The sequence below is a fragment of the Ambystoma mexicanum genome, chromosome 11, assembly GCF_040938575.1.
Source record: "Ambystoma mexicanum isolate Mex_15411 chromosome 11, UKY_AmexF1_1, whole genome shotgun sequence".
Taxonomy (NCBI): Eukaryota; Metazoa; Chordata; class Amphibia; order Caudata; family Ambystomatidae; genus Ambystoma; species Ambystoma mexicanum.
Genome location: NC_090934.1, coordinates 710,011,371 through 710,026,378, shown reverse-complemented (window position 1 = coordinate 710,026,378; position 15,008 = coordinate 710,011,371). Strand labels below are relative to the sequence as shown.

Below are 15,008 nucleotides of genomic sequence, written 5' to 3'. Positions count from 1 at the left end.
AATGAAAAATACAGTTTTCAGGGTCAACAGTCTCAAAGGACAAGAATGCAAAGGCTCAAACGGAGCACCCATAAGGAATTTCATAACAAGGTTCAAATCCCAACCGGGCACCTGGAAAGGTGACGGAGGGAACAAATTAGTGAGAACTTTCAGAAACTGATAAATTAAAGGAATTTTAAAATAAGAACACTCCTCAGACGAGGACTTAAATATAGACAGCGCCGCCAGGTAACCTTTAACGGTACCCACTTGCAAGCCCCTGTGGGCTAAAGAAAGCAAAAAAAGACAGAACCACAGGAATGTTCCATGAAAAAGCATCCACATTCTTAACCCTGCACCAGTCGCAGAACTTTCTCCAATGGCAACGGTACAGGGACTTTGTTGTCTGCCGTCTGGCCGAAAGCAACACCTCCATCACGTCTTCAGGGAAGTCCCATGAGAGCAGATCGTCTCGGTAGGGAAGACGACGTGGAGGGCAGATGGACAAGTCGAGAAGGTCCGGGTACCACGTCCTCCAGGCTCATGCCGGAGCAATGAGGGTCATCCGGGAACCGGACCTCCGCAACACTTGCGGGATGACGGGGACCGGATGAAACGCATACAGCAGTGGGAAGGACCACTCCACTACGAACGCGTCTCCCAAGGCTCCTCATGGAGGAAATTCACACGAGCAGAACCTTTTGCACTTCCAGTTGACACTGGAGGCAAAGAGATCCACTTGAGGGGTTCCCCCAAAGGGTGAAGCTCTCCAGGAGAATCTCCAGAGCCAACTCCCACTCGTGAGAGATCGTGCTCTGCCTGCTCAGAGCATCCGCTGTCTCGTTTTCGTCTCCGGCCAGATGAACTGCCGAGATCGAAATTTCCTGCTGGATGGCCCAGAACCACACAGTCGGCAGAAAAGCCTTCAGGGCTCCAACAGATTGATATGGAGTCTGGACTCCGACAGACCAACGACCGCTGTCAGCTCGTTGGCATGAGCTTCCCATCCCGTGAGGGACGCGTCCGTCACGATTGTCACCTCAGGGTAGCCAAAACGGAGCCTCCCTCTTCAGATTGCCTTCGACAGTCCACCACAGAAGGTCCTGGGCGACCGAGGGCGGCACCTGAACGGGATCCGACATCCTGCCGGAGGACTGTGACCACTGGAGCTTGAGAGCCCATATCAGAGATCTCATCCGCAACCTGGCCTCTGGCACCAGAAGAATGCAGGATGCCATGAGGCCTAGCAACCTCAAGAACTCGAACGCTGGGAGACTCTGGGCATGCTGAAACTTGTGCACCATCTGCTGAATGTGTTGAGCTCTTACCTGGGGAAGAAAACACTGCCCCAGGCACGTGTCGAGCACTGCTCCGATGTACTGGAGCCGCTGTTTGCCGTCAAGTGGGACTTCTTTAAGTTGAGGGAAAAGCCCAGCTTGTGAAGGGAGTGGCAGGTGACGGACAGATGATAAAGGACTTGTTCGGGAGAGCGCGCCCTGATCAACCAATCGTCCAGGTAGGGGTAGATGTGAATCCCCCCCTTTCCTGAGATACGCTGCCACCACCACCATGAGCTTGGTGAAAACCCTTGGGGCGGAGGTCAATCCGAACGGCTTGACCCGAAACTGCAAGTGCGAGTCGCCAACCGCGAACCTCAGGTACTTCTTGTGCTTGGGATGGATCGGCACATGAAAATAAGCGTCCTTGAGGTCGAGAGACACCAACCAGTCCTGAAGTTGAAGGGCCTGGAGGACTTGAGAAAGAGTAACCATCTTGAACTGGTCCTTCCTGAGGAGCTTGTTCAACACGCGCAAGTTCATGATGGGTCTCAATCCCCAGTCTTTCTTCGAAATAAAAAAATAAGGGGAATACCATCCCTTGTTCCTCTCCGCTACAGGCACCAGTTCTATGGCGCCTTTCTCCAGCAGGGATTGAATTTCCTGCGCAAGGAGCGGATCCGGACTCTTCAAAGAGAGATTCCCTGGTGGAGTGTTGTGAGGCCTCTGCCAGAAAGGAAGACAGTAGCCGTGGGTAATGATCTCCAGAACCCACACATCTGAAGTAATGGCACGCCATTCTACAAGATGCTGCGCCAGCCTTCCCCCAACCGGAGAAGCATGGGCCTCATGACTGAGCTGAAGCGCTGTGGCAGTGCCTGAGGGCAAAGAGGCAACTGCTCGTGCGGCCTTGGCACCTCGAGTACCTTGTTTTCCACCTCTGTCCACTTTGACTTGCAGCTCCTCTCGATTTACTAAAGGACGAGTAATATCGAAAAGAACCTCCCCTCCATTGCTGTCCCCTAGGACGAAAAGGCAGAGGTTGGCGAACTGCAGTGCCCAACGACTTTGCTGCAGCTTTGGAGGTCTGCAACCTCTCAAGACTCTTGTCAGCCTTGCTGCCAAAAAGATGTTCACCATCAAAGGGCATGTTGAGGAGCCGGGCTTGCACATCAGGAGCAAAACCAGACTTCCGCAACCACGCAAACCTGCGTATTACGGTGCTTGCCGCAATGGACCGGCTGACGCAATCAACCATGTCCAGACCCGACTGAACGGATTCACACATGGCATCCTGCCATCCTGCACAATAGCAAGGAAAGCATCCCATTTCTCCCCTTCGGAAATCTGATCAGCCGCTAAGAAAATACAGTTCCACAGAGTTTGCGTTAAACGAGACAAGGCACAAACCGAGTTGGCCGCCTGAAGCGCCATACCCCCAGAAGAAAATACCTTCTTCGCCCAGCCGTCAAAACGTTTGTCGTCCCCATCAGGAGGGATTGTAGGGTACGACGCCTGCTTTGCTGGGGCCGTAGCCGCCTGCATCACCAAACTCTCCGGAGTAGGGTGCGTTGTCAAGTAGCAGGGGTCGCCACTGGCCGGGCGATATTTCTTCGGCAAGAACTTGCTCACTGCCGGGAGACTCTGGAGAAGTCCAAGCCGCAGCCACCCTTCTCTGCAAGGCCATATGGAATGGCAGCACCGGGTCAGTTGGAGGACCATGGTCCAGGATATCAGTCAGGTCATCCTGCTGAAAATCCCCAGGGGGGACAGACCACCCCAGGTAATCCGTGACCCTCGACATGAGGTGCCGGTATGAGGATTCGGCATGCGTGCCAGGCTCCGGCCTACCAAACGCCACCTCCGGAGAGGTGTCTAGACCACTGGCATCGTGCAGCGACTGATGCAGGTTCTCAAGTTGACTATGACCAGAAACAATGTCATCAGGAACCCCTGCAGGAACCTCACCTTCCTCAGACCGCTCATCCACCTCAGAAATATAATCCAGAGACTGGAAAGAGGGAACTGAAAAGGAAACAGACATGTTTTGCCTGAGCCAGAGCTTTTCTGGGGGGTTCCTCCGTACCACGAGGCATCCCCGACAAAGCCGCCTCGAAAGGCGTCGATGGAATCTGCGTCGACGGCTTCGACACAGGCCTCGAGGGCAGAGCCCAGAGCATGCCTCTCGACAGCCTGGGCGCCGACGACTTCCTGAGGCGGAGCCTCAAGAGAGTCCGTGGACGACCTCGGCGCCGCCGAAGTCTTCCTCGAAGACTGCACAGGTTCTCGCAGTCTCAAGGGCGTTGAGGACGGGGACTTGGAACGGGCATGCCTAGAGCGACCATCCTTGTCCGACCGGGACCTCGAAGGCACCCGGTGGTCGCGACGACTGCTTGAGCCCGCAGGCAGACGAGCGGTGTCTCTAGCATGGCCACGACCGGCGTCCTCAGATGGAACGGACGGACTTGAGCCCTGCGATTGAAAAATAGCCAACATCTCCTTTCGGAAGGAATCCCATTCCTCTGGAGTGGAATGCTTGTTGGGACAAGCAACCCGCCGACGGGCGGAGTCCTCGGAAGAGGACAAGGAAGGCCACCTGTGACAGCGCTTCCTGGAGTGCCTCGACGAGGCAGAGGAATGGCGGGACCGACTCCCAGACCGAGAACCCCCAGACTCACGACGACGACGATGCTGAGAGTCACCCCTCGAATCATCCGTCGAAAGACCAGAGGAACGCGACTTCCGGGGCTTGGCGACCTTACTGACCGACAGCTTCTTCTTACGCTCCCGCAAGGCCTTCGATGTGAGCGATTGGCAGTCAACACAGTCGTCCGTATCATGGTCCTTCCCGAGGCACCAGAGGCAAGCGTTATGCGTATCCGTTAGCGACATCTTGGACCTGCACACACGACACTTCTTAAACCCGGACCGCGGGGTGGAAGAAGCCGAAGACAACATGCTTACAAGTAGCAACGAAGAAACAGGTTTGAAGAACCGAAAGAACAAGATTCAGTAGAATCGAGGCGCGCCGAGATCTCCAAAGCGAACACGTTCGCCGAAAAAACAGAACTGAGGCTACGGGCGTCGTGCGTCCTACTTATAACATCAGGTGACGTCGGCTCGCCGGAGGCCCTCGCGGACAGTGTATCGATGTCATCGACGCAGGACGCAGAAAGAATTTCCAAAGCAGCACAGCTGTGGTGATTACTGTCATAAATATGGAATACGTCGGAGGACCCAATGCCCTCATTCGTACATATACAGAGAAAGTCTGCCTCCCACTGGGGTCTTGTGGGTCAAGGCATCAGAGTGGTTGAGAGGCAGCTGAAGCAGCGGCTGAAGGTAAAGTTGCTGCTGCTTGGGCTGACTTAGCAGCTCTCTCTCGTCCACCATGGGGTAATCTTCTCTGACCCCTTTGACCAGCTTGTCCTCTTCCAATTGTTTAGTATCGAAAGGACTTACCCCTCCAGGAAGATGAGCACAAGTAGGGTTGTTGAGGCTGTCTAATGGCGGTGCTAAGGGATTTAGCAGCCGCCTTTGAGGTCTGCAGCTTCTCCAAACTCTCATCCGCCTTGCTGCCAAACAACCTCTAGCCATTGAGTAGTCTTGCCGACACGTGTGGTGCAAACCCCGACTTCTTCAACCACACAAATCTGCATAATACTGTGCTAGCAGCCGTGGATCGGCTGATGCCGTCTGCTGTATCCAAGCCTGACTGGCGGCATTCACCAATAGCCTCCTTACCATCCTTAATGATTCCACCTCTTTCTTCACCTTCCGTTATGTGTTCAGCCACCATAGCAACAAAGTCCCACAGGGTAAACTTAAATCTAGACAATGTGCAAGTCACATTTGTGGATTTCAAAGCCACAGTAAAAAGGTTTGGTGCCCAAGCATCCACTCTCTTAACCCTGTCCGGAGGGATGGATGGGTAAGCTGACTGAGATGTAGCCACCTGAACCACCAAGCTTTCAGGTGTGGGATAATTGGTAAGATATTCTGGGTCACTGCTGCAAGGTCTGTACTTTTATTTTTTATTTTTTACCTGCAGCCGCAGGTTCCAGGGTGTCCCAGTTTGCGGAGACTTTTCTGTAGTGCCATTTGGAAAGGTAAAATTGGGTCTCTGAGGACCCTGGTCCAAGTTGTCAGTCATATCACCTTGCTCGAAAGATGGAGTAGGAAAACTCTATCCCATAAATTCCATAATCTTCCCCATACATTTTCTGTCGGAGTCAGCATGCTCAGAGGGGGTCAGGATTGCCAAACTAACTCTAGCAAGGTATCCAGACCATTGGCTGACTGGAGATCATATAAATCTCTTAGCCTGGAGGTGCCAAACTGTAGACCAAAAGGTGGTGTATTGTCAGAGGGCTGATCTTCCTCATATATAGCTGACAGACTTAAAATAGTATTTTCTTTAGGTAAAGCCTTGTAAACCTCGTCTTGTACTGTTATTGGCTTCGTCAATGTCCAAATAGTCGTCGGAGACCGATTAGAAATTGGTGCCGGTTTAGTCAGCGTCAACCTCGATGTTGGTGTCGATGGCCCCAATGCCGACGGGGTTGCGAAGACAGCGAAGTTTTTGAAGCCTGGTGCTTCTTTCGACGGAACCATAGAAGGGCTAGGTCCTCAACTCGAAGCTCTTGACAAATTTTTGCCGGATTGAGAGATTTCATAGTGTGACACCGGCTTTAAGCTTGGCTTTGAAGATTTAGTCTTGGACTTCCCCTTGTTGTCCTTATGTGGAGCGAATGAGGCATGGCTCTTTTCCTTTTCATTCAAGGCTTCATCTTCCTCTAAAAAGGCCAAGAAGAGGCACCATAGGTCACCTTCAACCACCAGTGATTCCTCGTCGGAGGTAATCCGGTGTCCTACGAAATCCGATTCGCCTGCAAAGTGGGACTCTTTTCGTGGTGAGATGATGCAATTCTGATTAGCCGAAGAGGTCCTTAAAGATCGGCCCTCCAGGGCAATCCCTTTTGGCTAAGGGCCCCAAGGAAAAGGGCAGCTCATGAATAAGCAGCGCCAGTCTGCGTTTGCACGTGTTCGCCTGTAGCAGTCAACCGGCAGCGACTGATAAGTTAAGTGTGGTGTAGGAAGGGGGTATAGCCATCACTATACTCCATAAACTACCCCACCTCTCTCATTACCTACTTTCCCAGCATTCAGCCCCTTTATGCTCATCAGCCATAGTCACCATTTAACCTACTTGTGTAAGGCAGCCCTTAACTCTCGCCTCAATCTGTAGGGGGGCCAATTGTGTTAGTTGGCCACAGTTTGCATTTAGAGCAGTTTAAAGGGGATAGAATTGTGTAGATTAACATGCATCACATCTAGATAGAATTGTGGAGATTAGCATTCGTCACATCTAGATAGTGATGCCACTTACCAACCGTACTAAAAAACTCACCCCTCTGCATACACCGCTCCAACTCTGAACCAAACACAACCATATCTCTAAAGCACAAACTGCAAGCACTTCACTACACTGCAACAACAAAACAAACCACACATAGCCTTGCACAACAGCATAGGACCGCTACCAACCGAAATCACACTTCAGCTCAGCCAACGGTGTAAACCGAACTGAAGTTGACAACAGCACATTACAGCTCTCTTGTTCTTTTCTCCTGCTCTGTCGCACTAACCTCCACCCCCTTACCATCTTGCCTTACAGATCCGCCAGAGGACCACGCAGGTGGTGATAGTGCACTATATGAAAAACATAATATAACAAGTGAAGCCCTTCATAACACCCACAGACTTCAGGCATGCAATACAATCCTTGTTTCTCTTACATCTCAAGGAAGAAAGGAACTATTCTCCAGCATCCCTGCCATAACTCTCACCACATTAAAAGCAGTTAATTTTGAATCGGCTAGACTAATCACCAGCATCAAAAAATATTATTGCATCTACTTGATCATGAGGCAGCTGCACTAGCTAGCAGCACCCAGCCTGGCCTGTCAAGATAGTTGCCAATGCTTTGCATTTGATGAAAACTATGTGCTGCCGTACCTAGACACAAATTTGGTGATAACCAGCGGCCAGTGCAATTGTAGAAGCCACAAAATTGCAATACTGAAAACAGAAAATGCCGGAAAGAAAAAAAATTAAAAGCTGGAGACCGTGCCCGTACTTTCGAAAAACTATCCCAGCACAGATTTGTTTGCCACCATTGCTCCTGCTGCTCAGGAAAGAACTGAAGATCTCGAGTTCCTTTAATAGCTATAGCTACATAAGTCCATGAACAGCAGTCGGGCAGATCTGCTCCCACTCCAGAGGCATTGAGCCCTGAATTCACTTTTTGTGACTGTCAACCAATAGTAAAACGATTTATTACTTCATGGCTGGCTAGGTTTGAGATATCAAACAAACAACCATAATCAAGCCTTAAGTTGATTTCATACAAACCTGTGAGAGAACACCTGGTCGTATCTGAAGATGTTGCATGCCCGGAGCCTGTGACAAAGGGACTGAATTATCTACCCTTACAGAGTAGTTGCCATGGTTTCCGCGGTTTGTGGGCATGCCTGATGAAAAGGAAGAAAAAAAAAAATAAGAGGGGGGGTTAAAGGACTCATTTCTAAATTACTGCACACACCCATGCAGGACTGCAGAAGATTTTTTAGGAGGGGAGATTTTTTTAGGGAGTAAAAAAAGTAGATGTATGACTTATAGAGAAGTATTGTTAGAAAAGTAAAAATATATTTTAACTTTGAAAAAATATAGGTGTTTTTGTTGCAAATCACACTTTGTGCCTAGTAATTAGCATAAACAAAAAGATGCTTTAATATCAACTAAACCATCTTCAAGTCACATAATAGTGGAGTTGCTATCTGTAACTTACTGGTGGAGTCTGATGTGAACACAGCAGTGGAGGCGGCAATAAGTGGCTAACACCTGCCTACTGCTCTGTTTTATTGGTACCATTTGCCTAATTATTGGTAGCAGACTGATATTCAAGTTTTCTGGAGGGATACACATCTATATTTACTATGAAACAAACATGAATTCGCAGACAATTCACCAAAAATTAAAGAAAATAGAAATGTGGGTTTACGACCTAGTCTAATGATTGAAAATCCAACTTAGAAAAGTACAAAAAACATATACTATATAAAAGGCCATATGTATGTCTGTCCAAAATCTGTCATGCGCCCACTTCCCCCGTTACCACCGCTAAAGGGAGCTGTTGCCTTTCACATAACGAACGAAGATTAAAAATAAAAAACAGTGGGGACTTTTAGGGATCAACACGCTTAAAAAGAAGAGGAAAAGAGCCTGGCTACAGAGAGCAAAGAGGATTTAATGGATTCAGGATGCAAGTTAAATTAATGAAACAATACATCAAAACAATTGTAAATAGTGAAAATACACAGATTATTGTTTTAAATAATATTGTGATGACAATAATATGTAAATACCATCGGACCAATGGCAGCTGACAGGGATCCTCCCAGCAGGTTCTCACATTCCTTAAGATTCAGAGCAGTGTTAGGTAGCTTTTCTAAAATCCACCTAAGGTAGGAATATACAAGACTCTCCACCTTTCAGTGTATAGGACTCCAACTCTTAGTATAGGCCTGAACTACCCAAAAGGTTTGGTAGCTATACCTGAGCAGCTAGGCTCTTAGGAGAGAGAAGGACTGTAGAAGAGTGTAAAGACCTTTGAGCACACAAACAGTCAAGAAGACACACACAGTTATATAGACAAATACTCATTTATTAAACATACTATGAAGTGTTAAATTCAATCTTCAATTAAGGCAAGAGAAATGTTTATACATATATACAGTAGGGCGTTTGCAGTTGTAATTCAATGTTAAACCTTAAAGGTGTGATGCAGGTAAGTATTATATTCAGTATTCATCGACCATAAACTGATGACACTGGTAAGTAAAATAACTTGTTACACACTTTTAGAATAGTTGGAAGTAATTCAAGTTAATTAAAGCACTGCACTGACAAATAATACTGTAAATCACTGGTTCAAGGAAAAATAAATGAATCAAGATCAACACAGATCAGGTAAGACTTTGATTAAGTTCACAAAGGCCTGAATCTTTAGAAGTACTTCCCCATCTAGTTATAAGAGTCTCGGAGTCAGATTGGGGTTCAAAATAGATTAGGCACAAGCTGTAGAATGTCAAGAGTACAAGAAGACTACTTGTAACAAGTAGAGTTTGTTTTTCGGAAAAAGTGTTCAGGGACTTTGCAGAAGGCTCCCTGTAGGCGCACAGGTGTTAGGCCCGGGCAAACTTTTATGGGCAAACACCCAAACACAGAAATCGGTACTCCAGCAACACAGGAGCAACAAAGTAGCTCTATTTAAATTCTAGCAAAAGTCTCACGGTACCTTAAGTATGAAGAAGAGTTGCAGCACGAAGCTTGCACGATGCAGCAGCAGTAGACCCGGTCACTGGATTCTTGGTCAGGCATACAGAAGAAGAGAAACTGGATGGATCTTTGCAGCAGCAGTCGAGTGGAGAGGCTTCACACAAAGGATTCTTCATGGTTGTGTTTTTGGCACCTTTTCAATGCACCAGTGAAAAACAGTTACAGCCGGTCGACTCCGCTTGCTCCCTCGGCCCAGGCCTTCGGATGAGGGGAATTCAAGGAGCGGTATATTACCGCTTGAGGTCTGCACACTGGTCACATGGCCCAGGGTATTGGCGGTTTGCAGCCTCTGAAGGTCACAATTCGTTGTGGGATGGCTTGAAATGCAGGTTGTCTTCAGACTAGTTGGTCCCATGAGTCTAAGGGAGGAAATTGCCCGGATCAGAGCTTCCCTGTTGCTTGGAAAAGAGCTGGAGAAGCAGCAGTCACTCAAGTGGCTTTGGCTGTCCCTGAAGTTAGCTGCAGACGTTCTCCGGATCCTCTTTGGAAAGGATCGACTAGCTTCAGCATCAAGACTCTCGGCTTTTATGCAGGAACCCAGTCATTCAACATGTGTGCCATCATTCAAACTTGGAGTAGAGGCTGTCCTTTCAGGAAAGCCAGACTCCCCATTGGAAGTGGATCAAAGCTGGAACGCTGGAGGACAATGACCTGTGGAGTTTGAGTTCTCCCAGCTTCCTGTCCTCCAAGACACACTGGATGGCACCTCTGGGCAGGCTTCACAAAGGGATCCCGGTGAAAAGAAAAGACCCACAAGGACTTCCCCATCCAGAATTGCAGAAGGACCAAGAAACAAACCATCATGAGTTGGCAAAAAAGACAGGAACCATTTTGGTTTGATGGTGTCCAATGTGTGGCTTACCGCAGCTGTGAACGCAGCCTGCGTTGTACGTTTAAAAATATTGGTAGAAAAAGTATCCACTGCCACCAGCTTCTCAGATGGAATTGTTACTGTAACTAAAATGTTACAGGAGAATGGAAAGAGACACAAAGTGACCCCTCAGCACTCCATATGAGGGAGGGAAGGGGGGGTGCTGGTCTCACAAGAACTGTATATGTAGGATAACAATTAACCTCCTATACTTGGCAACAGTAGTTCTCATAAGGAAATGAAACAAAACCAAAGATATAAGCTCATGGAGCTTCTATAACACTGCACATAAGGTGTACTACAATAGGAAATTACAGATGACATAGAAAATCAACCCAAAAAGGGGGTGCCCAGAGTATAAAACAAGAATGGCGAGTGGGGAAAAAGATTTCCACTCACTCAGTCAGAAAAAAGACAATAGTCTAGTAAAAACGTGCTGGGGACTCACCGGGTGAGGAGAATATCACACAAGATGGACATTCTACCTAACAGGCAGGTCCTCAAAATTGGTGAATACTGAAGAAGTCTGGCTGCGAAAACACCTTCACAGGGAATAATGAAGCTTGCCCCTACACAGAGGTGGGTGAGGTGTCATCCCGTATAAGGCTTTACAGCAGAGTTGCAATGAGATTAAATAGCACAGGTGGGTGATGTATCCGAGCACCTACCTGGCCATGCTGGAAACTCTGGGCAGAATTAAATGATCCCTACTGTTCCCTCACAACAGAGGTAGTTCCAGTGCACACTACAACAGATCAGCAACCCTGTCTGGCCAGTGTGGGATACTTTGACTGAACACAGGACACATTTTTAGGGAGAATTCTCATAAATGTGCTAATTCCCTTCACCTTAGAGACCCCCCAGAAACTTTGCTGGATTTTGAGGACTTGATTTGTTTACCTGGAAAGAGTGTGAGCCTTTTTTCCCCACTCTCGTGTATTTTGATGTGTGTTTTACTCTTGTGTTCTTTGATTATGGAGTTTTTAAGATAACTCCATAGGCACCCTCAGTGCAATAACACAGGGATGTCTTTTTGGACTTCCCAAAGGTTAAAATACCTTCTCTGGGATAAACTACTGTTTCCTAGAGAATTTACTAGTCTTTTTAAATTCCTAGACCCAGCACACACCCTATCTTCCTATAGAGTTCTGGCGGGGTTACATAGTATCCCCTATGTCTAGAAATATGTAGCAGTCAAATGCTACCCTTTCCTATCGAAATCTCTGGTGGCAATGGGTTTACAACGAACTACCATGATTTTTCCCGACCGCGAACACCGATAGCTTAAAATCGTGGGAGCCAAGTTTTTCAAGATGGCCTTAAGCACCTTTATTTAAACAGGACCCAGTCTTCTTTTTTCACCATTTCTTTTTGGAAAGGTCCTTCTAGAGTTTGTCTCTGCGCGCCAAACTAGGTCTGGTCCCTTTTTTTCTATGCCTTTGGCGGGCTTCAGGACTGAAGACCGCCTCTGGTGTCTGAGTGTCTGGGGTGGGCAGGAAGTGAGGGAGGTGCCCGAAACTGCCTGTGCTTAGTCTCCTAGGAGACCCAAATACACTCTGGAATGATTGGATGGCTGACTGTCCGGCAAGGGCAGCCACCCTGCTGGATGAGTGGCAGCTATGCTGGAATGAAAGGTAGAAAACTGTTTAAAAGGCGAGTCTCTTGGACTGGAAAGGAAAGTTGACCACTGGAACGAAAGAACCGAAGACGAGCTGGAAGAGGAAGGCTGCTGCAACTCCTCGACCATTGGTTTGCCCGGTGAAGCCCTGCTGCCGGTCCGAATCGCCAAGTTAATCTCGTCAGAGAAGCCCCTTCAAGGACGACTTCTTCCTTTGAGTTGGTCCGACCAATCAATCGTAAGCCTCCTGGATACCATTCTCGAGCTAGATAGGATTAACCAGGGAGAAGGACACCAGCTTGTGTGCTTGACACCAGCTACTCGAACCGAAGATCTTCCATTTTGCCAGCTTGTTTGACCCGTCCCCGTGCAGGAGTCCCCCGACGTCCTCCCTCGTCCCCAGGACGGAGGCTCAGGAACAGTGAGATCCGCAGGAGCTGCCAGGAACCAACATCTACAGCTGCATCTTTTTCTTCATACTAAGGTACTGTGCCAACCTGAAGTTCATGAAACTTTCCCAACATGCAGGCCTAATCAGCTTGTGACCCAACATATGATTCTTTTTTGTACAAACTACTTCTGAGAACATTGGCAAAGACTTTACCATTTACTACAAGAACTGCGCTTTCCTTTCCAAGATACTCGTCAATTGACTTTGGCCTAGTGAACTGAAACTATTCTGAAGCTATTTGCACTGCCTGAGAAAGTATTTGTGATCTATTCTATTAACTTGTGCCTTTAACTCCCATCCAAAGTAACTGAAATGCCATTTTGCTCCTATTTCAGGAGAGTCCAATTTACTCAGAAACGTATTGGTTTGGTATTGAAGTGTATTTGTGTATAATATTAAGTTGCCTCCTGCTAGTGAATGTTTTCTAAATGACTAATAAATGAATCTGTTTTTACCAAGAAACCTTGAGTATAAGTGTCTACTTGAACCATTGTGATTGTAAGACCTCTAACATCCTTGTACTGCTCACATTCCCTCTTGGGATAAACCTGGCTGCTCAGCTCGCTACGACAAACTATGTAGCACAGACTTATACCAACGGTTGGTTTTGCTTACACCTGTAGTCCTAATTATATGTGGTGGTCCTAGAGGGTACTGCATGCAATTCTGCCTAACACACATATAGAACTGTCCATGCAGAAGTGGTTGCTTTTAAATAACTGATCAGCTGTGACCACTATGAATTGTTATGTAATAAATATTATTGGTCAGAAACTTAGTGAAGCAGTGACCGCTGTTGCACATTACTTCCCCATGACAAATGAAAACCCAAAGATTATGCGCTTTGCACAAATGGCTTTGCCAAGAACAATTAGATTAGTTCCAGCTGGTGTTAAATTAGTTTACACTGGGTAGATTTGTTGCCATGTGCAGTATAGGCAGACACATTGACTTGGACATACCATGGGCTGATGTATGAGCACTTATTTTATTAAGTTGGCAAAAAAATTATAGGAGGAAGACCATAAAATGCACTGCTTAATTGTGGCAATTCTATGTGCATGTGAACCAAAAATGTGATCCTATCTTTAGGAATTAACGCTCCCACAACCATGAAGCCTACACACCTTTCCAAGCTAGCATCCAGTGACAAGTAGCTAGTAACAAAAAAATAAACAAAATAAAAGGCCAACACAGCTTTTCTAGGCAGATGGACAAAGTTTCATTCAATCGCTGGTCTAACCATTGGAATACATGCAGGTCTAAATTAGGACACTATTTCAAAGCATGGCACAAAACCTCCAGAATCATACCTTGAACTGCTGGGGGACATAAAATCAGTGTCTGCTGGAAGGCATCATTGCACCCAAACTGAGCAGGTCCCGCCTGAAGTGGAATTGCATGGTGCATAATTGAATGGCCCGATGTTGGCAATGCCTAAAACAAAGAGGGAGAACCAGTGCACATAAACAGACAATGATTATAAGAGACAAAAAGATGACAAATAAAACTATGTTCATGCTTGGATTTTGACAACTGTAAAATAATGCATTTATGATTTTGTGGTAACCATATGTAGACCATTTTGTGGGTGTGGTTTTGCTGAGGACAGCACGCTTGCATCGCAGCTACGTTTTCACTTATTACATCCCATACATACATGACACGTGTCCTGCACTGTTAATCTGTCAAAAAGCTGCTGACTTTGTTTGCCCAGAATTACGCAAAGTCTGAGCTTAGTGTTTCAGGCTCCATGCCAGTTAACTCACTACTCTAATAACAATGTTTAACTTTTTCTTCTAGGCAACCCCTAATGGTCTTAAACAGGCACATTTTATATTGAGGATTTGCTGTGTGAACAGGACTACAACACCATCAAGAAAAAAACTCCTGGTCCCCATTGTCCAACCCCTCCACCTTCTGCCCAGGAATCGGAATTGCAGAATTTTGCTGACATAATTTTCATTGGTATTACAAATGTCAAAATCCAAACTTGTCTGCATTGGACCTGAAGTGAAAACAGTGACTGTGTTAATTCTCTACATCATGCCTTTTAACGCACCCTGATGCTGCAATTCAAGTTTCAGGAGCTTTTTTGTGGAAGCAGACCAGAGGAGTGACAATATTGTCATCATTAGAACTATACCCACAAAAAGGTCACAGTTCTCCAAACACTGAAATACTTAATACAGAGGCAAAAAATTAAAAATGGACAAAATACTATTCTGAACAATCAAGAGAAATGTTGCAAACAAAGCAAGTCTAAAATACTATTCAAAGTTCTATCTAAGTGTAAATATACTTGATAACCCACGGGCATTTAAGTGCTGAACGACCCAAATCATGGTGGTGGCAAGTACATAGATAACATACCCACCAATTATTCACTAACCAAAATCATCTATGAAACAA

General features: G+C 46.8%; 1 protein-coding gene across 2 annotated transcripts in view; it reads right to left on the bottom strand.

Moving 5' to 3' along the window:
* The window catches only part of HIPK3 (homeodomain interacting protein kinase 3), a 754,208-nt gene that overhangs the window by 195,963 nt on the left and 543,237 nt on the right, over nucleotides 1-15,008 (bottom strand). For both annotated transcript variants that reach the window (XM_069623579.1, XM_069623578.1), the window contains exons 8-9: nucleotides 13,910-14,033; nucleotides 7,671-7,789 (exon numbers count right to left, since the gene is read on the bottom strand). In XM_069623579.1, the coding sequence (XP_069479680.1) occupies nucleotides 7,671-7,789; nucleotides 13,910-14,033 (243 nt within the window). The remainder of the gene's footprint in view (nucleotides 1-7,670; nucleotides 7,790-13,909; nucleotides 14,034-15,008) is intronic.